Genomic DNA, 25,293 nt, shown 5'->3' with positions numbered 1-25,293 from the left:
GACCCCGCCCTCCCGCCCAGCTCCGCTCCGCCCCGCCCCCGCGCCGCCCGTTTCAGGCCCGTTGGCACCCGGCTAACAGCTTCCACCACGTCCGTCGCTTTGAACTCCAGCGGACTGCCCCAGGCAGCCCGGCCCCGCCCGCCCCGGCCCGCGCAGGTGAGCGGCGGCGCTTCCACAGCTGTGTGTCTCTGTGGGCCCGCGCACCCTCTCTGAACTCCGCCGGGCCTGAAGGCGGGAGTCCGTGGCGGAGGAGGCGCCCCCTAGAGGTCCGCGCGGGCCAGGGTCCGGACGGGCGCTGGAGCTCACGGTGTGTAGTGGACCGAGATCTCCCGGTGCATTTTCCGGGGCTGGGCATCGAATCCTGCGTCGCTTCGCTGTGGGAATGCTCGGGATTTCCCCAGGGTTAGTGGACGTTCTGGTGAGCCGAGAGTGGGGTGAGGAAGAAGCAAGCCCTTGTCGGGGGAGGCGTGTTGCCGTCCCCAAAAACACTCTGCGTGAATTCTGACCAGCAGCAGCCCTCTAACCCCATCTGGCCCGGGCCGGGATTCCTAGTGGCTCTGGTCCCACAGGCTGAGCCTCACTCACCCCGAGCCTCGTTTTTTCTCTTCTGGCGAATGGGCACTGGCCTTCATCAGGCTCCCGGGAGCATCAGCGCCGGCCCCGAGCCAGGCCATCCCACCCCGGGGCCCTGGGGACACCAATGACTCAGACGCCAGCAGTCCCTGCTCTGGGAGGTTCCAGTTTCAGCAGGCAACCCAGATGGGGGAAGACGCAGAGAAAGGGTGATCAGAGCTGGAATGGGGGACCCTGCAGGCAGAAGGGAGGCCCAGAGGAGGCGCCAGAACAAGAACAAGCCTGGGCCATCGGAGAAATATGAGCTGAGAGCAGATGGGTGAGGAGCCTCCGGCCAGCCTGTCAAAAGGGAACGGTCCTGCTGGCAGAGGGAACAGTGGGACCAGGGGTGTGGAGTGCTGGGGCTGGGGGTCATTTGGGGAGCTGCCAGGGGCACTGAAGGACTAGGAGGGACCAGGCTTCTGGCTCTATGGAAATCTGGTGGTTGCTACCCCAGGGCCACACTCAGACCTCTCAGCCCCTTGGCCACATACACTCCCTTTCGAGATATGACAGAGAACCCTGGGGGCCCATTTAGTCTGTCAACAAAGAAATCGATCGAACACCTGACCAGGCTGGATGTCCTGTGCTGTGTGGAAGGACATGTGTGCAGCCTTTCCAGGAGCGGCAATGCGGGGCTTGGACTACAGAGGGCCGTGCGGGGCTGTGGGGTGGGGAACAGTGGCCAGGTGACCACAGCAGTGAGCAAGGACTCACAGCTGGTGACTGGACCTTCAGATTCTGGGGAGGAGACTTTATCAGGTGGGCATAGGAAATGACTTTTCCAAGAAGGTTGGAGTGGTGGGCACTATACAGCCGCCAGTGTGACCTCAGGCCACTCTGCCCGACAGCCCCACCAGCATGGGCAGTCTCGCGTACCGAGAAGACCTTGACGAGGAGAAGAACTCAGGTGCATGTCTGGGCGAAGCGTGGGCATAGGGTGGGGGGAAAGGTGTGGGCACAAGGTGGGCTCCACCAAGGGGCATTAGAAAGCACAGTGGCTGAAGTGGGGAGACAGGAGGCCCAGTGCAGGGTTCTCATGGGGTTACAGGTAGTTCAAAATCCTGGGACTGAAGGGTGCACTCAGGACTTGGAAACCTGGGACCCAGAGCACCTGGGCTGGGCATGGAGCCTCCGACACCTTGGAGCTCATCCCCGGGGCCTTGTAGTTTACCCCTCTGTAGAAGGAGTGGGTGTGAATAGGTCTCCCATGGCCTAGGGGTTGTCTCGGGGTGGCTGGATCCTCAGATCTACCTGGGCTCCCCGAGCAAGTGCCTACCTTGTACAGAGGCCGAGGGCCCTCCTGTCTGTTTACCAGCTGGATCCCCCAGGGGCCCATTAGCCCTCCTCCATGGTGTCATTAGCCTGTGTTTATCCTCCAGAGTTCACCTGGGAGGTGCAGGCCAACAACCGGGCCTACAACAGCCAGTTCAAGGAGAAGGTCTTTCTGTGTTGGCAGAGAAGGAAGTATAAGGTGGGCAGGCCTCCCCCATCCCCGCTCCCACAGGCTTTGGGGACCTGCCAGTGAGGGAGAGTGGTCACCGGGGCTCTGCCTGCTGGGTTCTCCCACTTGGTCCTGAGGACTGTAGTGCTGGCCTCACAGAGTCACTGGTCCGGCACGGATGCCCCACGTGGCTCCTCTGCCCTAAATATGTTCCTAGGCAGCTTTCGCAGTACAGTATGTCTGTCAGGCTCTACCTTCCTGCAGGGAATCCTGGGGTCACTGACCTAGCTCACCAAGCCTGCACCCAGTAGGGGCTCTGTTCATGCTCTTCGTGGCTGGAGGGCAGGTGGGTGGAGGCCAGGTGGGGCTGGGCAGGCAGACCCCCACACCAGCTCTCCTTCCAGAAGAACATCATCCACACGGCCAAGTACAATGTCTTCTCCTTCCTGCCCTTGAACCTGTATGAGCAGTTCCACCGCTTTTCCAACCTCTACTTCCTTCTCATCATCCTCCTCCAGGTGAGGTGAGGGTAGTCCCAGGAGTCAGTGCCCATGGTCACTCCACTCCTTCTACCTGCTTGAGCTGTCTCCTCCAGGAAGCCCCCATCCCCACCCCCGCACTTCCCACCTTCCCACATGGCTCTGTAGACCCAGGGTGGTTCCCACATGGCTCTGTAGACCCATGTGTTTGTGTGGTTAGTGGGTCAGTGTCCACTCCCCACAGACTGGGAGTTCCGTTATGGCTGGGTCCTCACTGCCCAGTCCAGGGCCTGGAACACAGGACGTGCTCAATATATATTGAAGGACGTGAGTGCATGGATGGCTCCTCCAGGTTTGAGGAGGCCTCCTGACCCCTTTGGTCTCAGCAGGTCCCAGAGGGCAAGGAGGAAGGATCAGATTCTAGGGACTCGCTGGGTTACTTCCTGGCATCAGGCTGGTCATGGGTGGAGATGGATGAGCAGTGGTGGGTAGAGATGGGGCCCCGTGTGGTGAGGGAAGTTTCCAAAACACTCCAACTCGTACCCAGTGTCTCATTCTGATCTGAGTAAAGTGAGACGCTGCTTTTATCCATCAAGCCAATAAACACTTCTTGAGCACCTACTGTATGCAGGTACTGTTCTGAGCACTGTGGACCCAGTAGTGGCCCTGACACCTGTCTTAAGGTGGCTCAGGACTGGGGGAAATGACTGTCATTAAACCACATGGTAGGAACAAGTGATGGGGTGGGCCCCCCACCCAAACTGTGCTGAGGGCAGATCTGAGGTTGCACAGAGGGGATCTCATGAGAGCCAAGGCCTTGAGGAGGGATCAAGCATGGGGTTAGGAGGGCTTCCTGGAGGAGAGGACCTGGGGGGGCGGTGCATGGAAGGAAGAGGAGGCATTGCTGGGCAGGAGGTCCAGGCAGGGAGAGGGCCCAGAGGGGAGTTGCCTGCAGGTGGGAACAGCAGGATTCGAGGTTGTGGTGCTGGATGTGTGGGTGGGAGGGGGCAGGATTGAAGGGAGGGGAGGCGGTCAGGGTGCCCAAGACGGTTGGCTGGCATGACCCATCCTCTGTGTCAGGGCATCCCCGAGATCTCCACGCTGCCCTGGTTCACACTGTTCGCCCCACTCGTCTGCCTCCTCACCATCCGGGCCATCCGAGACCTGGTGGATGATATTGTAAGGAGGGACGGGGTGAGGGCAGGGCGAAGGCAGGTGGGTCCTCCTGACTCCTGGGTGCGGTGGGAGGAAAGTCCACACTGGTGGGCAGAAGGCAGCCCCGGTGGGCTGTGTTGTCCATTGTGCCCTGTGGCCACTGGGGCAGGTGCCAGTGTCCCTTCAGCAGGTCATCCAAGTGTCCACATGGGCAGCCTGCAGGAAACCGCCCTCTTTCTGCTGCCAACACCCTCCCCAGGGCAGGGTCACTGGACAGGCACCGCAGGGTTTGGGCTCTCTAGCCGGGCACCTGTGTCTGTCCTGTTGCCTGAGCGGCATGAGGGGAATCGTCGCTGCTCTGACCTACCCCCCATCGGCCCAGGGGAGACACAGGAGTGACAAGATCGTCAACAATCGGCCATGCCAGATCCTAATGGGGAAGAGGTGAGGCCGCAGCGGCTGGGTGTGAGATCTGTCCAAGGGAGGCAACTCCAGCATGGAAGAGGGATGCACACTCACGGGGGGTGTGCCTGGAAGATCATCCAGCATCTTCTGAGCTCTTGGACATCCTGTGGGGCCAGGGGAAACCCAGACCAGCACTTATTAGATGCCTGCTGTCTACCAGGCTTGGGGTGGGCCTGTGCAGGGGCAGGGGCTGAAGATCCAATTGTTCACCCTCATGGAGCAGAGTTCAGCCAAAGGGGAGGGTAGGAAGGTCTGAAGGGCCTTGGAATCTGGGAGGAGGGGGCAATCAGGACAGGGATAAGGGGTGGGAGGACCCCCCCCACCCCACCCCACCCCTGCCACCCCTACCCACGCAGCTTTCTGTGGAGAAAATGGAAGAATCTACATGTGGGAGACCTGGTCTGTCTGCATAAAGACAGCATTGTCCCGGTGAGCTGCAGGGGGTGCTCCGGAGACAGGGTATTTCCCCCCCTCCTCCCCGTCCCTCACCCTGCTGGTCTCCCACACTCTGCCCCTATGCAAGGCCATCATCTCCTCCTCATTGAGCTGGGTTGGGGGGGTGGTTTGGAGGCAGGGCTGTCCCCCTCCCCCCACCACTGGTCTCCCCCTTCTCTGCCCCCATGCAAGGCTGTCATCTCCCACCCTGCTCCTCACCCCAGGCTGACTTGGTTTTGCTGGCCAGCACAGAGCCCAGCAGCTTGTGCTATGTGGAGACGGCTGACATCGACGGGTGAGACCAGGTCATCACTAGGGCTTTTGGGGACTTGAGAGCTGCACACCCGGCCCACTTGGATGTTGTGGTCCTTTGCCCTGGGAGCATGCAGACACTTGAATGTCAGCTGGGGCAATAAAAATGCACCACCATTTCTGGAAGCCCATCTCCCCCACCCACCATGAGCCAGGTGCCAAAGCAAGAAGGCCCAGGGTCTGGCCTCAGCCCTTTGGCAAACACACTGTGTGACCTTGGGCAAGGCCCTCTCCCTCTCTGGGCCTCAGCCTCCTGCTTGGCAGCTGGTGCACAGTAGGTGCTTAGGGAAAATGCCAGAGTGGCTCTGCTGGGCATGCCCTGACCAGGCACTGTCTGTCCCACCTTTTTTGTCTTGCTCCCCTTCTTGTCACCAGGGAGACCAACTTGAAGTTCAGGCAGGCCCCAATGATCACGCACCACGAGCTGACCAGTATAAGGAAGATAGCCTCCTTCCAAGGTGGGAGCTGGCAAATCCATCCAGCCTCTCTGGGCCCTGTCTCCCCCCACTGCAGTGGGAGCACAGGTTCCCCACCTGCTGGGTGGAGGGTGTTGTGCAGCTTCTGACATCCAGATGGGCACATTACCCTCTGTTGTCCTGTCTTATTTATTCCCAGACCATTTGTTTGTTTATTCAAAAAGGCAGCCTATGGGAATTCCTTGGAGGTCCATTGGTTAGGACTCAGCACTTTCACTGCCAGGGCCTGAGTTCAATCCCTGGTCAGGGAACTAAGATCCCACAAGCCAAGTGGCGCAACCAGAAAGAAGAAACAAAACAAAACAAAGAAACCAAGGCAGCCCATGTACACTGGCTAGCAATTCACCTACATGTTTGGGAGAGGCCCACAGGGACATCTCCAGGTTTATTATTTTCTGCCAGATAAGTATGACATTTCATACCTATTGGTTCAGTTACTGTTTGCTGAGCCCCAGCAATGGGATAATTTTTTTTAATTGTTACTATTTGCTATCATTATTTTCCTGTCAAATTGCAAAGGCAAGTTACTCTAATTGGCTCTGGAGCATGCCAGAAGCTTTCTCTCCAAGCACAGCCCCTCTGCTCCCGACATCCAGACACTGGTTTTGTGTCTGCTCATGGATCTGGAGAAAGGCCCTGCCACCCTGACAGCTCTCTCTGGGTCCTGACCCACCCCAAATGGCCCAGAATCCTTGCCCATTTTGCAGAGGGGGAGACTGCGGTTCAGAGGGGTAGTGAGAGGTGTGGGCTTGCCCCATGGCTCCTCCGTCCTTCTCCCGCCCCTCCCTAGACAGCTCTCATGTCTACTTTCAGGAAACACAGGGTCCGGCCCCTGAGAAGGAAGGGTGAGGGTCACTTAAGAGCCCCGTGGCCCCCCAGCCCACTCCCTGCCAGATGCTGCCTTGGGCCAGCCTTTGCATGCTGGGTGGGTTTTGTCAAACAGAAGTGAGACCAGTGGCTGTACTCTCTCAGGGTGATGGTGGACAGGCCCTCCCCTACTGCCTGCTGGGGAACTCTGTGCCCTGTGTTTGGTCCCTGTAGTTTAGGGTGCTGGATGGGGGCACCACTTCCTTCCCTCCCTCCTCATATGTGTTCAGCACTTACTGTGTGTCAGGTGCTGGACTGGGCCCTGGTGTCCCCAGCTCAACTGAGATAAGGCCGGTGCCTGCACTGGTGGACCTTACAAACATTTAAAAATATTTATTGATTTATTTGGCTGTGCTGGTATGTGGGACCTTTTTAGTTGTGGCATGGAAACTCTTAGTTGTGGTGTGCAGGATCTAGTTGTCTGACCAGGGATGGAACCTAGGCCCTCTGCATTGGGAGCAGGGAGTCTTAGCCACTGGACCACCAAGGAAGTCCCTCACAGACATTACTGATATGGCTGCAGGAATAAACGTCTGGTGACATCAGACACTGGCAGGGAGGAAGGGGCTCAATGCGGGGAGGGCCATATCTGGCTGGAGGATCAAGGGGGGCTTCCCTGAGGAGGTGTGTGTATCACCACAGGAGACAGCACACGCAAAGGCCCTGAGGCCAGGAACGCCCAGCTTGGAGCATCCAGGAGGAGGCTGTGTTGTATAGTGGGGGTGGAGGTGCCATTGGGGCTGGTTTGGGGTAGTGTGGGGCCCATGCAGGTGCCCCTGGCTGGAGAGTGATAGGAACATTCCCTGAGTCCCCCACCCCCAACCAGTATTGAAGAGGGGTGGCTGAGTTGCACCATGCTTGTAGCTCCCTGAACACTGGGTTGCCCACAGGGAAGGTGGTGTGTGAGGAACCCAACAGCCGAATGCACCACTTCGTTGGGTGCCTGGAGTGGAAGGGCAAGAAATACCCCCTGGATAGTGGCAACATCCTCTTGCGAGGCTGCAAGGTCCGGAACACAGACACCTGCTATGGACTGGTCGTCTATGCCGGTACAGCTGCTCTCCGGGGCCCCGGGGCCCATCCTGCCCAGGTCAGGGGTAGGGCTGGGTGGCGGAGAACCCTGACGTCACTGGCAGGAAGTCACAAGGCCAGGCCTGGCCGCCGCATGTCTGCTGCTATGGGATGAAGGGCTCCTGGTGTGATTTCTCTGGACTCTCATTTCTGAAACTGCAGGAATGGACATGTTGAGCCAGCACCTTTGTTTTGACTGGAGAAATGGGGGTATTTATAATAGATGGAATGATGGGTGGTGGAGTAGGTGGATAGATGGGTAGGGGGTGACAGAGAGATGGAGGGTGGGTGGATGGATGAGTAGATGGGAGAGTGGATGGATAAATGGATGGATGGATGGTTGGACAGATGGTAAATGGATGGATGGATGAATGAATGGTTGGTGGACAGTGGATGGATTAGTGGATGGATGAATGAAGGGATGGGTGGATGGATGAATGAATGGTGGATAGATGAATAGATAGATGAATGGATGGATGATGAATGGGTGGTAGATAGACAGATGGATGAGTGGATGGAAATCTTGCAGGTTTTGACACAAAAATCATGAAGAACTGTGGCAAGATCCATCTGAAGAGAACCAAGATAGACCATCTGATGAACAGACTGGTGGTCCTGGTGAGCTTCTTAGACCCCCTGCCCTGGGTGGGGGGCCATGGAGGAGGGGAGCGAAAGGGCCCCACCGCACAGAAGCCCCATGGCTGTCATCTTCCAGGCTTCAGTTTCCCTCCTCTGAAGAATATGCAGCTTGATCGCCTGGTCAGGCCAGAGAATTTTTTCTTCAAATGGCGATTTGGGGCGGGGGGCGGGGGGGGGGGGAGGGGGGGACGGTGGAGGAAGGTTTTATAAAACAATATTTGATTGCAACGTCTCCAAAACCCGCAGGAGATAATAAGATGCCCACCTATCCTCCACCGATCTTTAAAAATCCTTAATTTTTTGCCTAAATCAACTTTTACCTTTTTAAAAATTATCGAAATAATAATTTCGCAGCCGCGAAGCTCGGCAGAAAACCTGCACATTGCCCTCCCCCTGGACTGCCAGCCCCTCCCCACCCTGACCGCCGTCCCATCCTGAAGCAATGCTGGGGGACACCCGCTCCCCGCCCCGTGCTTGTCCGTTCACACTAAGGGTGCGCGCGTCCCCGAGGTGCCTCGCTGCCGCCCGGGCCCCCTCACGCTGCGCCCCTCCTCCCCTCCGAGCGCAGATCTTTGTGTCCATGGTGGTGGTTTCCGCAGTCCTGACCTTTGGCTTCTGGCACAAGGTGAAGGAGTTCAAGGCCAATCACCACTACGTGTCTGCCGTGCACATGCGCAGTGTGGCTATGGAGGCCTTCTTCATCTTCTGGGGCTTTCTCATCCTGCTCAGCGTCCTGGTGCCCATGGCCATGTTCATTATGTGAGCCCCGGGGCCTCCGGGCCCCGCCCCATGCTGAGCCGGAAGGGAAGGTGGGGGAGGGACAGCAGGCCCAAGGGCTGGGTGACCCAACGTGCGAGTGCGCATGCGTGCATCAGCAGGGCCGAATTCATCTACCTGGGGAACAGCGTCTTCATCAACTGGGATGAGCACATGTACTATGAGCCCCAGGACCTGCCCGCCAAAGCGCGAAGCACCAGCCTCAATGACCTGCTGGGCCAGGTGGAGTACATCTTCTCCGACAAGACGGGCACGCTCACCCAGAACATCATGACCTTCAAGAAGTGCTGCATCAACGGAGTTGTCTACGGTGGGACCCCGCCCGCGCCCCGCTCCCCGTGTCCAGGGTCTCACAGCAGTGGCCCGGCATCCAGCATCCCACACCGATTGGTGCCCTACCACTAGTGCCAAGGGGCTTCCTCTCACTTGGGGGTTGGTTAGCTATTCCTATAAAGGACGCACGGGTCAATATGTTTGGCCACTAAGGCCGCTGGGTCTCTGGCCCCAGAAAGCAGCTGCTGCTCTCACCCGGACTCCGAATTTTTAATTTCATAGCATTTCCACGTGTCACACAAGATAATATTCTTTTCAGGTTTCTCCCAACTCTCTAGAAATGTGAAAAACATTTATAGCCTTGCAGGTCACACAGAAACTAGTCCTGAGGTGGAGGCATGGTTCACCAGTCTCTGGTCTAGTTGATAAGCAGCGGCCACAGTTTAGACCAGGAGCCGACAGAGGGCCCCACTGGGCGATATTGGGCCTCATGCGCAGTCGCATGACAGACCTGGGCCCCTGCCCTTGGGTTGATGCCACCTGACCGTCAGGTAGGGCACCAGGCCCATGCTGAGTGGCACCAATCCCAGCCGGTCTCTGATGTTTCTAGAAGTGCTACGGACCCAGGTTTTTGTGAAATCACCCTATTTTTCAAAGTAGGTGGCCAAGTCCAAATTTTAAAAGGACACCAGGAGGAGGTCAAACCAAACATATTCTACAGGGCTGAACCCCATTCCCATACGCCCTCCAGCCCACCGCCCTGGAGGGGGTCCCTGGGACACATGGCTGCATCCTATTCTCCAGGCAGAAGCTGAGGCTGGGGTCTTTGGTGGCTTGAGGCGCTGGGTCCAGGGTGCAGGCCTGGCTGGTCTAGCTGCAGCCGGCAGCCCCAGGAAGCCTGGCCCAGGGAGGGGGTGCTGTGGGACCCCATGCGGGGACTGGGAGCTGAGGCCTAAAGCTGAGTCTTTCCCCAGGCCCAGAGGAGACCCCAGGCAAGGTGAGCCCTGGCCGCCCCGGAGCCCTGGGTGGTGGGGGGAAGGGCAGTGACCCACCCAGGGCTGGCCTGTGCCCCACCCCCTGCAGGAGAACCCCTTCCTCTGGAACGAATTTGCTGATGGGAAGCTGCTATTCTGCAACGCGCAACTCCTGCAGGCTGTGCGGGCCAACCAGGACTGGCGGGTGCGCGAGTTCTGGCGCGTGCTGGCCGTTTGCCACACGGTGATGGTGCAGGAGAAGAACAGTGAGTGCCCCCAACCCTGGGCATGGCTGGGCCTGGGCTCCCCAGATGCTCTCCCGCCAGCTCCCAGGGCCCTCTCATCCCAATTAGAGAGCTCCCAGGCCCCCGGCCCGAACCCCACCTAGCCTCTGCCACTGAGGGTGTCCTGGCCTGTCATCGTACAGGAAGGAGGAGGACTTATGGACTGGGATGCAATCGCTCCTTTCTTTTATTGTACTTAGAGGTTATGCCGGCCCAAGAAACTGTCGTCCCGCAAATACATATTGGGCACTTCCTGTATCTGTTTCCTCCCTGTGCTAAGCAGGTGGAGACAGGTGGGTGGTGGGTCTCCAACAAGGTCAAGCTCTCAGACCCCTCCCCGCCCTGCCCCGCCCTGGCCAGACCAGCTAGTGTACCAGGCAGCTTCCCCGGACGAGGAGGCACTAGTCACAGCGGCCCGAAATTTTGGCTACGTGTTCCTGGCACGCACGCAGGACAGCATCACCCTGATGGAGCTGGGGGAGGAGTGTGTGTACCAGGTCCTGGCCATGATGGACTTCAACAGCATCCGCAAGCGGATGTCAGTGCTGGGTGAGGGCCCGCAGTCCTGGGTGGGGTTGGGGGGAGGTGAGGAGGGGAGTGTATGTGGGCAGCCAGGCCTCTTCCTCCACAGTCCGCAAGCCCGAGGGCTCCATCTACCTCTACACCAAAGGGGCTGACACAGTCATCTATGAGCGCCTGCAAAAGAAAGGCGAGACAGAATGGGCCACAGAGGAGGCCTTGGCCGTGAGTCCCTGTGGGAAGGGAGGGTGGAGGGGCAGAGTCGAAGACACAGGGGCAGGGGAAAAGAATGTGCAGAGAAATGGCCTCAGGGAAGCCATGGACAGTTGGTCAGGTTGCACACTGTTCTGCCCAACACACAAACACACACTCAAGGGCTGAAGATGAAGCCCAGCTCCAAGCTGCACTGCCCAGAGGGGACATCTTCTTTTGAGTCAGGCAAGGACATCCTGTGGGTGGGTTTTGCCCTGGATTCCTCCCTCTCTTCCAGCCAGGCCTAGGTTCTGGGACACACTCAGCCCACTCTGCCCCAAACCTTTCATCTCCAGGTGAGGGCCCATTAGCCTTGGCCCCTTGCCAAGCTTCATCCTTCTGTTTTCTGCTGTCTGTCATCTCTGCCCTGGTCTCCCTGTTCTCGAGGGGTTTCCCAGAACCCATTTCCGGTGTTGCCCCAGGGCCCTTGCACATGCTATTCCCTGTTCTCCCTCCACTCAGGCGCTCAGCATCCTTCTGTCCTCGAGGTTCAGCCCTCAGTCCCCACCTCCAGGGAGCTCTTCCTGCCCTGACTCTGACATGGGCTGTCCTGCCATGTGGGCCCATTCCTAAACCCATGGGTCCCCGGCCTCACCCAGCACAGGACCCAGCAGGGCTGTTTGTGGAAAGAATGTCCTCTGTCCCTCCCCTCAGGGGTCTCCCAGCGTGCTCCACTCTGCTAGGAGGGAGTGGTGGGGAGCAGATGTCTGGGTCCTGACCCAAAACCGAAGAAGTACAGTCACAGCAGTGACCCAGAGCCCAGGAGCTCGGCAGGATGACTGGGCTCAACTGCCCACGGTATGGATAGGGAAACTGAGGCATGAGAGGAGGCGCACAGGCCTGTCTGGGGCACTCGACATGTTCACATGCAGCCATCCAAGCTCATGTCAGTCAGGAGCAGAAGCCAGTCGAGGGGCTGCCTATTGGGGCAAAAGACCCAGAGCAGGGTTGGAGCTTATGAAGGAAGAGCTGCAATGGGGTGAGAGAGTGCTGGGTCCTCCCCTGGGCCTGGAGACAGAGTCCCACAGGATCCTTTCCCGTGCCCCACCCCCTACCTCAGTTCCTTGAGAACTGAGGCAGAGAGAGGGCTCCCGGGAGGACAGAGTCCTGATTGGGAAGGGGTCTAGCAGGGCTTCACTGAGGGTCTTGCCTAAGGGTTAGAATTTGCAGCACAAATCATAGGGTGGATGTTCCTGGCTAGGGAAATAGGCAGGCTGAGATCTGGAGGCTAAACAGAGCGAGTGGGGTGTCTGCGGGGGGTGGGCTGAGACAGAGCGGGTGTGGAGCAGGGTGGCATGTGGTCCCAGCCTCCCCCCGCCACCGGAGGACAGACTGTGTGGGTAGGGGCAGGTTGGGGGCCCAGGCAGAGGGAGAAGGGCTGCAGGGGTTCCCCGGAGTGGCAGGGGTGCCAGCGTCATCTGCCTGCCGGCCCCAGTCCTTTGCCAAGGAGACCCTTCGGACATTGTGCCTGGCCTGCAAAGAGGTGGATGAGGAGGTGTATGAGGAGTGGCGGCAGCGGCACCAGGAGGCCAGCATCCTGCTGCAGAACCGTGCCCAGGCCCTGCACCAGGTGTACGAGGAGATGGAGCAGAGCCTTCAGGTGGGTGGAGCCAGGGGCAGGGCGCCACACCCCAGCCCCACCAGGGAGCTGGGTCCCTGCTCAGTCTGTCCTCGCCCACTCCCTCCTCCCCACCCCAGCTCCTGGGAGCCACAGCCATCGAGGACAGGCTCCAGGACGGTGTCCTCGAAACCATCAAGTGTCTCAAGCAGGGGAACATCAAAGTGTGGGTCCTCACAGGGGACAAGCAAGGTGGGTCCTAGGGTGGCAACCCCCAGCGCAGGGAGAAGGGAGGCACGGGAAGGGCTCGCCTCATCCCAGAGTCACCGTCAGGCCCTCCCTGTTGTCTTGAGCTCACTGTAGCCCACCACTGTGTGTCCCTGGGAAGGGAGAACCGAGACCCTGGGTGCCTCTCTCTGGTGGGCTGATGCCATGCTGAGCGCCTCCTGGGGATTTGGCCCCCTTGGCAGCGCTGTTTGGTGGGGCCCTGGTTACCTCCTGGGGCTCAGAGAGCACTGGCCACCTGCCCAAGGCTGCCCAGCCACCTAGGGGCCAAGTTGGTCCTGTGGCTGTGGAGCCCTGGTTCTCCCACCCCCTGAGGCTTCTGGGGGGGCCTCCACTGGGCATTGGTGCCTACAGGGCTCCATTAGGACTTGTGTGGGCAGGAGGCACATACACTCCAAATATTTAGAATGACATGTAACAGCTCTGCTGGTATAAAGACCAATCTCCAAGGTGGATTTTTTTTTTTTTGGCCGCATTGCCGGTCATGTGGGATCTTAGTTCCCCAACCAAGGATGGAACCTGGGCCCACTGCATTGGCAACATGGAGTCTTAACCACTGGACTGCCAGGGAAGTCCCATAGGTTGGATTTCTGTATTCATTTTTTTCCTAAGAAGTTAAGTCACGTTTTTCTCCACCCCCCCCTCCCCGCCCCAGACATTAAATCATTTTGTGGGGATCCTAGGCACTGAAATGTCTACAGGTGCTTTAACCTTGGCCCCAGACTCACCTCCCTGCAGCCACCCAGCCCCAGCCAGGAGTGGAGTCCTCTGTAAGCTCAGAGCTGAAGTCTCAGGGCTGACTCTCATTGGCTGCCATGGTCACATGGCCTCCTCTGAACCAATCGCTGTGGCCAGTGGGAGGGGCATGCTGCTGTGATGGGCAAGATGGGTGGGGTTGGCCTCCAGGCAGTGGGGCCTCTCCACAAGGGCTGAACTGGGCTGGTTTGCAGAGACAGCGGTGAACATTGGTTTTGCCTGCGAGCTGCTCTCAGAGAACATGATCATTCTGGAGGAGAAGGAGATCGTGTAAGAAGTGGGGATGGGGTGGATGATCCTGAAGGGGAAGGGGGGTCAGGGTGGGGACGGGACGCCGAGGACACAGCCGTGGCCCTGGGGTCTGCCTGGACTGGCTTCTTGTAGCTGGGGTGTAGATGCAAGGAAGCCTGTGTGGCTGACGTGGCTGAGGCCTGGTTGGGCCCCCACCCCCACCCCCGTGCAGGCGGATCCTCGAGGTCTACTGGGAGAACAACAACAACCTGCAAGGTGGAGAAAAGAAAGAGCTTCCCCTGCAGTTCAAGATGGCCTTGGTCATTAACGGGGAGTTCCTGGTCAGTGTTAGGTCAGGGTGGACGGTGGAGCCCTGGTACCCGGGGGAGGGGCCTGGGAGGAGCTGCAGGCTGAGGCTGGGGCTGCTTCCACTGAAAGGCCCTCAGGTGCACCATTGGACCAGCCAAGGTGACGGCCACCCCGAGAGACAGTTCTCAGCTGGGCCGGAGCAAGGGAGGGTGCAGTCAGGTCCGGCTGGGAGAAGGGCACAGTGGGGGGGTGGGGCGGGGAGAGGGAGGGGTGCAGCAGAGTGACCCACCCCTGTCACCTGTGAGCCAGGACCAGCTACTGCTGTCCCTGCGCAAGGAACCCCGAGCCCCTGTCCAGAACGTGAACGTGGACCCGTTGGAGTCCTGGCAGGAGCCGGGAGAGGAGAGGGTGGACTTCCTGCAGGCCAGGCGCCTGTCCCTCATGTGGCGGACACTGGGGATCCAGCTGCGGAGCTCGGGGCTGGCGCCCCAGCACGAAGACTCCAAGACCCTCCGGAGTGCTGAGGAGCGGCGGGAGCGGGCCTTCGTGGAGCTGGCCTCCCGATGCCAGGCGGTCATCTGCTGCCGCGTGACGCCCAAGCAGAAGGCCCTGATCGTGGCGCTGGTCAAGAAATACCAGAATGTGGTGACCCTGGCCATCGGGGATGGCGCCAACGATGTCAACATGATCAAGAGTGGGTGGTGGGCAGCGGGGCTAGGGGAGGCTGGCAGCAGGTGGGAGCAGCAGGCTTGGGTCCCTGGGCTGACAGGCTTGCGTGTGCCTCTGCAGCTGCAGACATCGGCGTAGGGGTGGCAGGTCAGGAGGGCATGCAGGCGGTGCAGAACAGCGACTACGTGCTGGCCCAGTTCTGCTTCCTGCGGCGGTTGTTGCTGGTGCACGGACGCTGGTCCTACATGCGCGTCTGCAAGTTCCTGCGCTACTTCCTGTACAAGACGCTGGCCGGCATGATGGTCCAGATCTGGTTCGCCTTCTACAGCGGCTTCACTGCCCAGGTGCGCCAGAGGGAACTCCCTCCCCTCTGAGGGATGCTGTGTCCTTCCCGCAGCCTCCAGGAAGGCAGCAGGCATGCTCCCACTCGGAGGTCCTCAGGGGGCAGAGCATGCCTGAAGCCACAGAGCAAAACAGCCTTCAATCAATATCTGGCTGCATTAACAGAGGTATAGAATCTACATAAAGTGGGGGATGGTTCCGTGCCCAGCTCTGTGCTGAGCATTTTCAGGGATATTTGGCAAATTTGAGCTTTGAAGCAAGGGCAGGACAGGTGCTCCAAATGTACATTCTTCAAGGGGAAAAAACAAGAACCTGAACTTCAGAGAAGGTAAGATTGTAAGGGCTGGGTCCCTGACTTCAAGATTCTTGACAGTATTGTGGTGAATACTAGATGTGCTCTCCAGAGTGTAAGAGGAGTCATACATAGGGCAGTAATGTCCCCTGTGGTCTGAAAATAGACTTTCATGAGACAGAATGGCCTCCCTGTCACCAATACCCAGACAGCCGAGAGAGAGCTTTACAAGAGCATTCTTCATAAATATATTTTTTGTTTTGCCTTTTATTGCTAGGTATTTTATTATTTTAGATGCTACTATAAATGGAATTGTTTCCTTAATTCCCTTTTGATATTGCTTATTGCTGCTGTATAGGAAGTGGTACCATGCGGTAGTTCAGATGGTAAAGAATCCGCCTGCTAATGCAGGAGACACGGGTTTGATCCCTGGGTCAGGAAGATGCTCTGGAGAAGAAAATGGCAGCCCACTCCAGTATTCTTACCTGGAACATCCCATGGACTGAGGAGCCTAGTGGGCTATAGTCTGTGGGGTTGCAAAGAGTCAGACAAGACTTAGCAACTAAACAGCAACACCACCACCGGTGTATAGAAACACATTTTTGTGTGTGTGTGGATCTGTGCCCTGAAACTTTGTTGAGTTTGTTTTATTGGCTCTAGTAGTTTTCCTGTGAGTCTTTTGGGATTTTCTGCACGTAGATCACGTCCTCTGCAAAGAGAGACAGCTCTACCACTTGCTTTCCAATTTGGATGCTTTCTATTTCTTTTTCTTGCCTAATTGCTTTGGTGAGGACTTTTCCAGTGCAGTATTGAATAGCCATGGTGAAAGCAGGCATCCTTGTCTTGTTCCTGATGTCAGAGGGGACGGTATTTAGTCTTTCTATGTTTGTTAACTGGAATTAATCTTCCTTCTCCCCCCATATATTTATTTGAATATTTACTCCTATCAGTATGGACTCACATATGTTCATTTTATTCTGTGCCTGTTGCTCATTTTGTCTCCGATTTGTCCCTTTGCCCTGTGCCTGCTCTTCTCTGAGCATGTCCTCACTTTCTGGTGCTTCAAGAGCTTCCTGGCTCGTTTTGTCCTTTCCTGGTCCCAAGCCTGGAATGAACCATTCCCTCAAGGAATGCCAGTTGTCTTCACCAGAGAATGGTAGTTAGACACCAAGGTCTAAGCCCTTGGTGTGCTCATCGCACGTGGGATGCCAGTGTCCTCTTTGTAGACAGAGGCAGGAGATACACATACTAACCTGTGCTTAGGCACACATCTACACCTGTACTGTATTGATCTATCTATGTGTATATGAGTTCACACTGATACTTCTGATTCCAGTCACCCCACAGAACAAGGCTCAGCTTAGCCTTTTCCACATGCTCATTTGTGACTCATCTCCAATGGTGAGAAACTTGATTCTGGTAAAAAAAAATTTTTGTTGTTACTTATTTGCTCAACCCCAGAATGCACGTAAAGCCGTTCTGGGAACCGAAACTGATGGTTTTTTCACTAGTCTGGATTTGTGCATTCAGGAAGGGACTTGGTCTCTTTGTGAGATCTCTTCCAGCTCTGTTACCCATCACTGACTTCCTAAGTCAAAAATGATCTAGGGACTTCTTTGGCAGTGCAGTGGCTAAGTTTCCATACTTCCATTGCAAGGGACACAGGTTCTATCCCTGGTTGAACTAATATCCTGTATGATGTGCAGCATGGCAAAAAGAAAAATTTAAAACATGCTCTCTAGCCATTTTTCCTCCTGTAAACTTTGTATTAAAGTCATCACTTGAAACAGACTCCAAGGTGCTACTTTAAAAGCATTGAAGTGAAAGTGAAAGTCACTCCGTTGCATCTGACTCTTTGCCACCCCACAGACTGTACAGTCCATGGATACTGGAGTGGGTAGCCTTTCCTTTCTCCATACCTTTTCTCTTCCAGTCTTTATCACTTCGTGCAGCCCTGATCTTAGCCCCAACCTTGATTGTCACTTGACTTTCCAAGTCACCTGGCATCCTCTCCAAGTGACAAACAAGCTTGGATGGGTCTCCTTAGGTAGAGATTCATTTCTGTCTCTAGCCATTTGGCTCTGAAGGCTCAGTGCATTCTCCCTCCCCTCCCCTCTCTGCACCCTCCACCTTCCCACCACAGCCTCTGTACGAAGGTTGGTTCCTGGCGCTCTTCAACCTGCTGTACAGCACCCTCCCGGTCCTCTATATCGGGCTCTTTGAGCAGGTGAGCAGCTCCAGGTCTTGCCTCTTCCTTCTCTGTACATATTTCTTCTCCTGGGGCCTGGGATGGGGTAGGGGCCATCCCCTTCTGGTCCCAAGAGCCAGCTTCCCCATCGTGAACTCACCAGGATGTGAGCGCAGAGCGGAGCCTTGAGTTGCCGGAGCTGTACATCGCAGGCCAGAAGGAGGAGCTCTTCAACTACTGGGTCATCCTGCAAGCCATAGCCCACGGCACAGCCACCTCTCTGGTTAACTTCTTCATGACGCTCTGGGTCAGCCAGAACTCAGCTGGGCCTGTCAGCTTAAGTGACTACCAGTCCTTTGCAGTGGTCGTGGCCCTGTCCAGCCTGCTGTCCATCACTATGGAGGTAGGGGTGGCCATCTGCCTGCCCCTCCCCTGGTGGGGTGGGCCTCGGCAAGCGCTAAGGTCTTTCCTGGCAGTGACCTGCTGCTTCACAGACCCCGGGAGCTGGGCCTCCATCCTCCCCGTGGAGCCCCACCCCACGGTTCCCTTCCCATCCCCCTTGCCTTAACGCCCCTTCCCTGTGTAGGTCATCCTAATCACCAGGTACTGGACCGTCCTGTCTGTGCTGGCCATTTTCCTCAGCCTCTGCTTCTACGTGGTCATGACCAGCCTCACCCAGAGCATGTGGCTTTTCAAACACTCCCCCAAGAACTTCCCATTTCTATGTGAGCCCTCAGCAGGGATGGGGCAGTGGTGGGGGGGGGTGCCCGTCGGAGAACCCTCTCTGCCCCTCTGAACCTCAGGCTCCTTGGCCATGCAGGTGAGGTAGGGGTGTGTGTGTGTGTGTGTGTGTGTGTGTGTGTGTGTGCAGGAAGTGTCAGTGTCTCCTTAGAATTTTCACCTCCTTTCCCTGGGGTGAAGGGAAGAGAAAGAGATAGGGTGTTGGAGGGGAGAGGCACCAAGCAGGTGCTGGTGAGGCCATAGCCACGGCCTGCTGTGATCCCGCCCTGTTGCCAGACGCTGACCTCAACGTGCTGACCCAGCCCCCCATCATGCTGGTGATCCTGCTGAATGTGTCACTGAACACCCTGCCTATGCTGGCCTTCCGTGTCATTTACCAAGCCCTCAAGAAGCCACAGCGCAAGGTGAGGGGTAGGGGTCTACACCACACATGGAGGACCCCAACAGCCAGAGCCTGTGCTGGGAACTGGGACTTGAAGGAGAGGCAGAGATGAGGCAGAAGCAGAGCTAGACACATACCCAGTGTCCCCACGAGGGACGAAATGACGGGCAGAAGGGCCCCAAAGTGGATGCTGTGGTTCCTGGGGTGGATGCAGTGGGAGCATAGCCAGACTTCCACCTGGAAGTGACTGGGGCTTGGGGGCCGAGGTGACAGAAGTGATTTGGAGATGGGATAGGCAGAAGAGGGACTCGGGGTAACCCAGTGTTCATTGGATGATGGATAAAAAAAATGTGATATATACGTACAGTGGAATATTAGCCTTTAAAACTAAGGCGAGTCAGACACCTGCTACAACATGGATGAATCATGAGGACGTGATGCTCAGGGATGGAAACCAGACACAGAAGGACAAATACTGTCTGATCCCACTCCCAGGAGGTCCCTAGAGGAGTCAGATCCATAGAGACAGGAAGCAGATGGTTGGGCCAGGGGCTGGGGAGGGAAGGGAGTGTCAGTATTTCATGGGGAGAGAGTTTCCATTTGGGAAGTTGAGAAAGTTGTAGAGATGGGTGATGGGGATGGCTGCACGACTGAATGTGCCACTGAGCTGTGCACCTAAAAATGGATGAGACGGTACGTCTTACGTTACATGTATTTTACCACAATGAAAAACGGTGGGAGCTGGGACTCACTAGCCCATAGTATCAGAATCTAGACGGATGAGTTGAAGCTGGGATGGGCCCCAGAGTTGACTTGGAATGGTAGACTAGGACATGGCCACAAACTGCCACCTTCAGCCACACAGGCTGGACATGGGGCTGCCCCAGGGTAAGTTCTGACTTTACCACCAAGGGGCACGCAAGGCGAGTATGGCTGGCCCAGAGTTAAGTCCCAGCCAAAGGACTCTGATTGGCTGGTCCAAAGTCAGGTCCCATGGAGGACTCTAGTTGGATCAACTTGCCTAGGAAAGAGCCTGGACAATTGATAGTGGCCAAGGACTCTGGCCCTCACTGGAGGGGCAGGTGATCTGAACATCAACATGGCTTGGGAGCCTGATGACGTCCACTCTCTCTTTTGCTCTGTAGGAAGAGGTAGAGAAAGTCACAAGTGAGGAGATCATCGCTGTGGAGCCTGTGCCCTGTATCCGTAGGGAGTCACCGGCCCGGCGCTCCAGCTATGCCTTCTCCCATCGGGAGGGCTATGCTGACCTCATCACGCAGGGCACGATTCTTCGGAGGTCACCGGGGGTCAACAGTGACATGCTGGTTGATCACACAATGCCACCTGATGAACCATCTGGGAGCATGAAGGAGTCCTCGTGGTACCCAAGGAAGATGTCATTTCTGGGGAGGAAGAGGCACTCACACCATGGGAAGGTGTCCTCTGAGGACATGCAGCCTCCCTCTGAGGTGAGCTCCTTGACCATGGATAGGCGGTCTGCTCCTCATCCCCAGCCTCTCAACAAAACCTGGCCATCTGGATCTTTACAGGAGAAGTTGACATATTCTCCTGAGAGTCTCCCGCCAACCGAGATGCCACTGTCAGCTCTAGAGAGCCAAATGACCTCTGTTGAGAGCCAGACGCTGCCTTCAAGCCAGCTGTCCCTGCAGAGCCAGCCAGCATACCTGCCACAGGAGAAGACATCCCTCTGGAATATCCGGAAACTGTCCTGGAAGAACTGGCCATACGTCTGGCAAAAGGAGCCTGAGCCCCGCAGGGAGGGGATATTGCCAGTTTCCAGCTCAAACCTTAGTGCTGTGATGGAAACTGTACCACCAAGTGCAAAAGGATCATCCATCAGCGAGCAGCCAATGGAGGTGGAGCCCTCACCTGTGGAGAGGGAGCCGTCTCCTATGGAGTGGCTGCCAGAGCCCAGTGGGGACCTAGCTGCACCTAATCTGACAGAGCAGCTTCCCTGGCCCCTGGGGCATCAGTGACTGCTCAGGCATAGGAAGTGTCATCCAGCAAGCATGAGGCCATCCCTTGAAGACAGGGCTCCACCAGCTCTTCTTTCCCTAATAAATCACAGTCTGTCTGACCCTAGGACTCCTTGAGGCTCCCTCTTCCTGTACTTCTTTTTGTGATGCCCCATGGAAGTCTTTTATGGTTTAAGGAAAAAAAGAAAAAGAAAATCAAAACACTGTCCTCTATTGGTGTAATGGGGAATTGCAGGGAAAGCTGGGCTTTGGTTTTGTTTTTTTTTCACCCTGGGACAGATTATGTGGATAAAAGCTTTATTGCTCTCAGAAGGGAGGAAGGTGCAGAGCAGACTGCTTACCAGCGCTGACTTCCTGCCTGCTGCCTGTTGTCCTGTCTCAGCACAGTTTATAAGGTCCTGGCACCACCTAGCCTCTCCCTCCACCAGGGTGCCTTCTCCTTAAGTCACTTTACACTTGGTGCTCAGAAGGTAGTGGACAGTGACACCTCAGAAGCAGAGCCCAAGGATCCTGAGACTCGGGTGGCCCAAAGGCTCCATGGAGGGTGGAGCCCTGTGGGGGTGGGACAGGGAGGGCTGTGTTCAGAGTGGAGAGGCCCACTTACTCTCCCTCATCCCCTTCTCCCTTCACAGAGGGTGGGCCCCATGCCTCCCCTTCCTGCGCCAGCCCCCCCCCCACCCCCCGCATTCAACCAATGCACAAGCCCAGGTGAGTGACTAGAAAATAATTTATTGGAGAAAAACAAAACAACAAATCCAGCACAGCAATGGTTCACAACGATGAGGATTTTTTTTCTTTTTTTTAACTTTTAAGTCTGTCACCTGAGGGTGAGGTGGAGGGGTCTTTATTTGGATGACCCAAATTGTGTGTCCCCCGAAAGCTGCCCTAGTGTCCAGTCGTGATTACACACTCAGGGCCACGTGGCCTCTTGACCCTCCCTCACCCTTGGCAGAGAGAATCCCCCCACCAAAGACCAGCCATTTGGGGGAGGGTTCTGCTGGGGCCTCAGGAGGAGCCCAGGAACTGATAGGTTGGTGTGACTGTAACTGCTTTGGGCAAAAAACATGAGTGGCCCCGATTCCAGCCTGTGCAGGGGCCCTAGAACACACTCCACCCACCCCCATCCTCATTTCAGGTGGGTTGAATCTGCACCCTCAGGCCCAGCCCTCCAAACTCAGACCTTCTGACTTTCAGGGTGTGAGGGACCCCCTTTGGCTACCCCACCCACCTTATCTGGGGCCTGTCCTAGAAACTAGGCTCTCCCCTGGTGGGAGCATGGGGCCTGGAGTCAGAAGTGGAGTCCCAGGCCAGGAGACTGCCCCAGAGCCCCTTTCCGTGATTTCTGGGGGTACCGTCTGTTTTCTAGGGTCCTATTGTGGGCTGGAAGGGGAGCTCCACAGGAGTGCACCACCCACCTCCCATGCCAGACAGAAAGGTGAAGTCATGCCCGGACAGGCCCTAGGAGGCTGGGGTGTCTGGGTGGAGTCCGTGCAGGGCAGGTGCCTGCCTGGGGGGTGGGGGTTGCTTCAGGAGGGTCCTTTGGCTCTGGGGAAGTTGGGGCACACCACCGCCCCCCAACCACCCTGGGCGACATGACTCAAATTGGCTGATTGTCTGACTCCTCTGAACAAGACACTTGGGAATTCATGCTAATGTGAAACCTTACCGGCCCCAGGGGCAGGGAAGTGGGGGACCCAAGGTGGCAGTGATGCCCACTGGCGCCCCAGGACCAGAATCCGGAGGGACTCGGCGCCAGGAGGTGGAGACGTGGGCGTGCAGGTTGAGTGCCTGTCGCCTGCCTTCTCCACCTGAGGCACGTCCATGCGCCGCCGGCTGGACACAGATCCTTGGAAAGGGAGAAAGTAACATAGAGCAGCGCCATGGAGCACCGAACAGCGAGCGCCCCTTGGGGCATGAAACACAAGATGCGACGCGGAATCCTGGGGCTCCGCCCCCGCGTGGCCCCGCCCACCCCCCCACCCTTCCGCCCAGTACATCATCTTCAAGAAAAAGTACATTAGTCATGCATCAAATCAAATTCCATTGCGTCTTTTTTTCACTTTTCTTCCTTAAATTACATTTGAACACAGAACACATAGAATAATAAATAGTCTAATAAGACATGACTCAAAAAACAAGAAACAGAACACGCCAGAGAACAGAAAGGTACCCCGCTCTCTCTCTCTCTCTTTCCTAAAGGACTCATTGAAATAAGAAATCTGTAAACGCCGCCGGTCCTTCCTCGCGCTCTCCTGGACTCTCTCGCTCACGCTCCCTCGGCCCTTCGCCTCTGACCGCCCCTGACATTCACCGCGTCTCCCACGGAACTCACCAAAGAAACGACATACCATCGTCTGCAAAATTATAATTTAACGGTATAAAGCTTCAAGTCACGTATTCCAAAAACTAGCTAAGGATTTTTTTTTTAATCACATAAACTATACATTAAATATCTTGAGGTATTTCAGAGAAAATTGTCAAAAGGCTCGAAGGAGCTGTGCTGGAAGTGTCATTCCCTGGGTGGAGAATGGTCTTTGGTGTGTGACAACCGGCTGGGTAATTGGGTCGAGCGGAGGGGGGACTGGGGGAGGGGGCCTGGCCAGGTTGGGGGGCGGGGGTTCAGGAGGGAAATGATGTGTGTGCCAAAGCGCAAGTGTGCACATGTCATAAGGTGTTTGAGAGGGACGTATCTGTGACCAGCGTCAGTGAAGCTTAAGGGATTGATCCCCAGAAGGGTCCCAGGTCAATTCCTAAGTGTCCAGCAGGGGACAGACCCAGGCCCTGGCCTCTCTGACCTTTGGGCCTTGAATGCAGGACCAGCAAGTGACTTAACCTGCAGAGAAGCGGTGAACCCTGCTAGCAGCTGCTCTGGCCAGTGGGGTCCAGGTACCCCTAGTGGGTGGAGGGAGGAGCCGAGCCCACTCAGACCCCAGCGCCCAGCTCAGTGAGTGGCGTGTGCACAAGAGTGTGTATGTGTGTGTCTGAAGGGAGGAGTTAGTTGCCGAGCGGGAAACGGGGACTCTCAGGACTCTGCCCCAACACCCAAAGGTTCTAGAAGCATCACTCAGATCCGGTTGCTTGCTTGAAAAGCGGGGAGAACAGCGAGTCGATAAGGACGAGAGAACATCACACACGTCTTTGGTTCAAGAAAAAGGCACTCATCGACCTCGCCACCCTCTCCCTCTCCCTCTCTCCCTCCCTCTCTCTCTCTCTCATTCTCTTCTCTCTCTCTCTTTGTCTCTCTATCTCTCTCTGCTCTCTCTGGTGGGGGACGGGGGTGTGGGGGGCGCACCTGGAGAGCGGGGTCCCGAATCAGACCCTCGCTCACACCTGCTACCTGGGTGAGGGAATCTTAGCATCCAGCACAAGTCCTCGGGGGGTGGGGGGGTGGGGGGAATCTTTGGTATCAGGCGTGATTTTTCCAATCACAGACATGAGCATTTGAGTGAGGTAGCATTTACCTGGGGAGGGGGAGGGGCATTTCACTAGAAGTGTCTCTTGCATTCTCAAAGGTGGGAGGGGGTGGCCACCTCCCTGGGAGGCGGCGGGGTCAGCCGGGTTTGGGTGCGGGAAGAGGCTCCTTCTAGCCTCCAGCTCTTGAACCCCCGGCTGGCGGGGAGCAGGCTCTTGGGATCCAGCTGCCGGCCAATCCTGGAGGTCACCTGGAGGAGGGGGGAGTGGGGAGGGGGCGTGCTTATCTTCATTTCTGACCCTTCCTTCCCCTTTGTCTTTTTTTTTTTTCTTTTGGCAAAAATCAGAGCAAGCAGATTCCACCTTGTTCATCCTCTTCTTTCTCTCTTTGGAGAAAAGGCAGGAGCACAGGTGCGCCCATGCAGGCTCAGCGCCGCAGCCCGAAGCGCTGGCAGGTGGGGCAAGTCCAGAGGATTCCGAGCCGAGGGTGGCGCCGCGACCCCAGCGCTCAGGAGCTCAGGTGCTCCCCTGCCTTCCCGGGGCCCGCTTCTCTGTGGAATCTGGGTGTTTTCTTCCGCTGTCTGGGGTTTGTCTCTCCCCGCATCATTCATCAAGGTGCGTAGCGGTAAAGTGCATCCCGGACAGAGGGATGCTGGGACAGAGGCCTCTGGAATTACCCGCTTGTTTGAGCTGCCGTCCCTTCCGGTCCGGGACTGGGTGGGGATGGGAGCTCACCGGTAGCCGCTGCAGGCAGGCCCCTCCCCAGACGTTAAGGCAGGCAATTCTTGGCACAAGGAGCCCTGGCCGTCGGGAGGGGCGGCTGGGTTCTTGGCTGTGGGGGCAGTTCTGCCAGCGGATCGGGGGTGGTCTTGGTGGGGGGAGGGGGCGGCGTGAGCATCCAGCTCCACGTGGGCTTTGGCGACTTCGGAAGAGCTGAGTTCTGGGGGAGGGTCCGTGGGGCACCGCTGGAGACGAAGCCTTCCTGCCTCCCTCCTGCGGGCGGGAGCTGGCGAAGGAGTGGCTATTCTTTAAATTCCTTTTTGAAATTACCCGGTTTCTGTTTCTAGTATGTGCTTCTTGACCCGCTTTCGGGACGAC

The 25,293-nt window shown here is 56.9% G+C and overlaps 1 protein-coding gene across 13 annotated transcripts; it reads left to right on the top strand.

Annotated features, from left to right (window-relative positions):
* Positions 1–48: 48 nt before the first annotated feature.
* ATP8B3 (ATPase phospholipid transporting 8B3) lies at positions 49–20,901 on the top strand. 13 transcript variants are annotated; one of them, XM_059888412.1, is made up of 29 exons: positions 606–892; positions 1,464–1,522; positions 1,995–2,086; positions 2,461–2,574; positions 3,616–3,714; positions 4,073–4,134; positions 4,512–4,584; positions 4,815–4,885; positions 5,278–5,360; positions 7,136–7,294; positions 7,846–7,934; positions 8,524–8,714; positions 8,831–9,042; positions 9,980–10,002; positions 10,089–10,245; positions 10,624–10,812; positions 10,895–11,007; positions 12,470–12,634; positions 12,733–12,844; positions 13,828–13,903; positions 14,097–14,205; positions 14,483–14,867; positions 14,963–15,186; positions 17,620–17,703; positions 17,828–18,067; positions 18,251–18,389; positions 18,682–18,809; positions 19,933–20,256; positions 20,338–20,886. In XM_059888412.1, exons 1-29 carry the CDS (start codon positions 798–800, stop codon positions 20,782–20,784), a joined length of 4,314 nt encoding a protein of 1,437 aa, XP_059744395.1. In that variant the 5' UTR covers positions 606–797; the 3' UTR covers positions 20,785–20,886. The 13 variants fall into 13 exon arrangements, with proteins under 13 accessions (XP_059744401.1, XP_059744400.1, XP_059744397.1 ...); XM_059888414.1 differs by lacking the exon at positions 606–892 and adding an exon at positions 61–156 and having other exon boundaries at positions 19,933–20,886; NM_001076491.3 differs by lacking the exon at positions 606–892 and adding an exon at positions 368–402 and having other exon boundaries at positions 19,933–20,901.
* The last annotated feature ends 4,392 nt before the right edge of the window (positions 20,902–25,293 follow it).

This window comes from Bos taurus, chromosome 7 (assembly GCF_002263795.3).
Source record: "Bos taurus isolate L1 Dominette 01449 registration number 42190680 breed Hereford chromosome 7, ARS-UCD2.0, whole genome shotgun sequence".
Classification (NCBI taxonomy): domain Eukaryota; kingdom Metazoa; phylum Chordata; class Mammalia; order Artiodactyla; family Bovidae; genus Bos; species Bos taurus.
Note: the sequence above shows the minus strand (reverse complement) of the source record. Positions and strands in the feature narration are given on the sequence as shown.

Coding starts and splice junctions, on each gene's coding strand:
- ATP8B3 (XM_059888408.1), top strand. CDS start 798: ATGGGGGACCCTGCAGGCAGAAGGGAGGCCCAGAGGAGGCGCCAGAAC. Junction 10,813..10,894: donor CAAGCGGATGTCAGTGCTGG/GTGAGGGCCCGC, acceptor CTTCCTCCACAG/TCCGCAAGCCCGAGGGCTCC. Junction 14,868..14,962: donor CGATGTCAACATGATCAAGA/GTGGGTGGTGGG, acceptor GTGCCTCTGCAG/CTGCAGACATCGGCGTAGGG.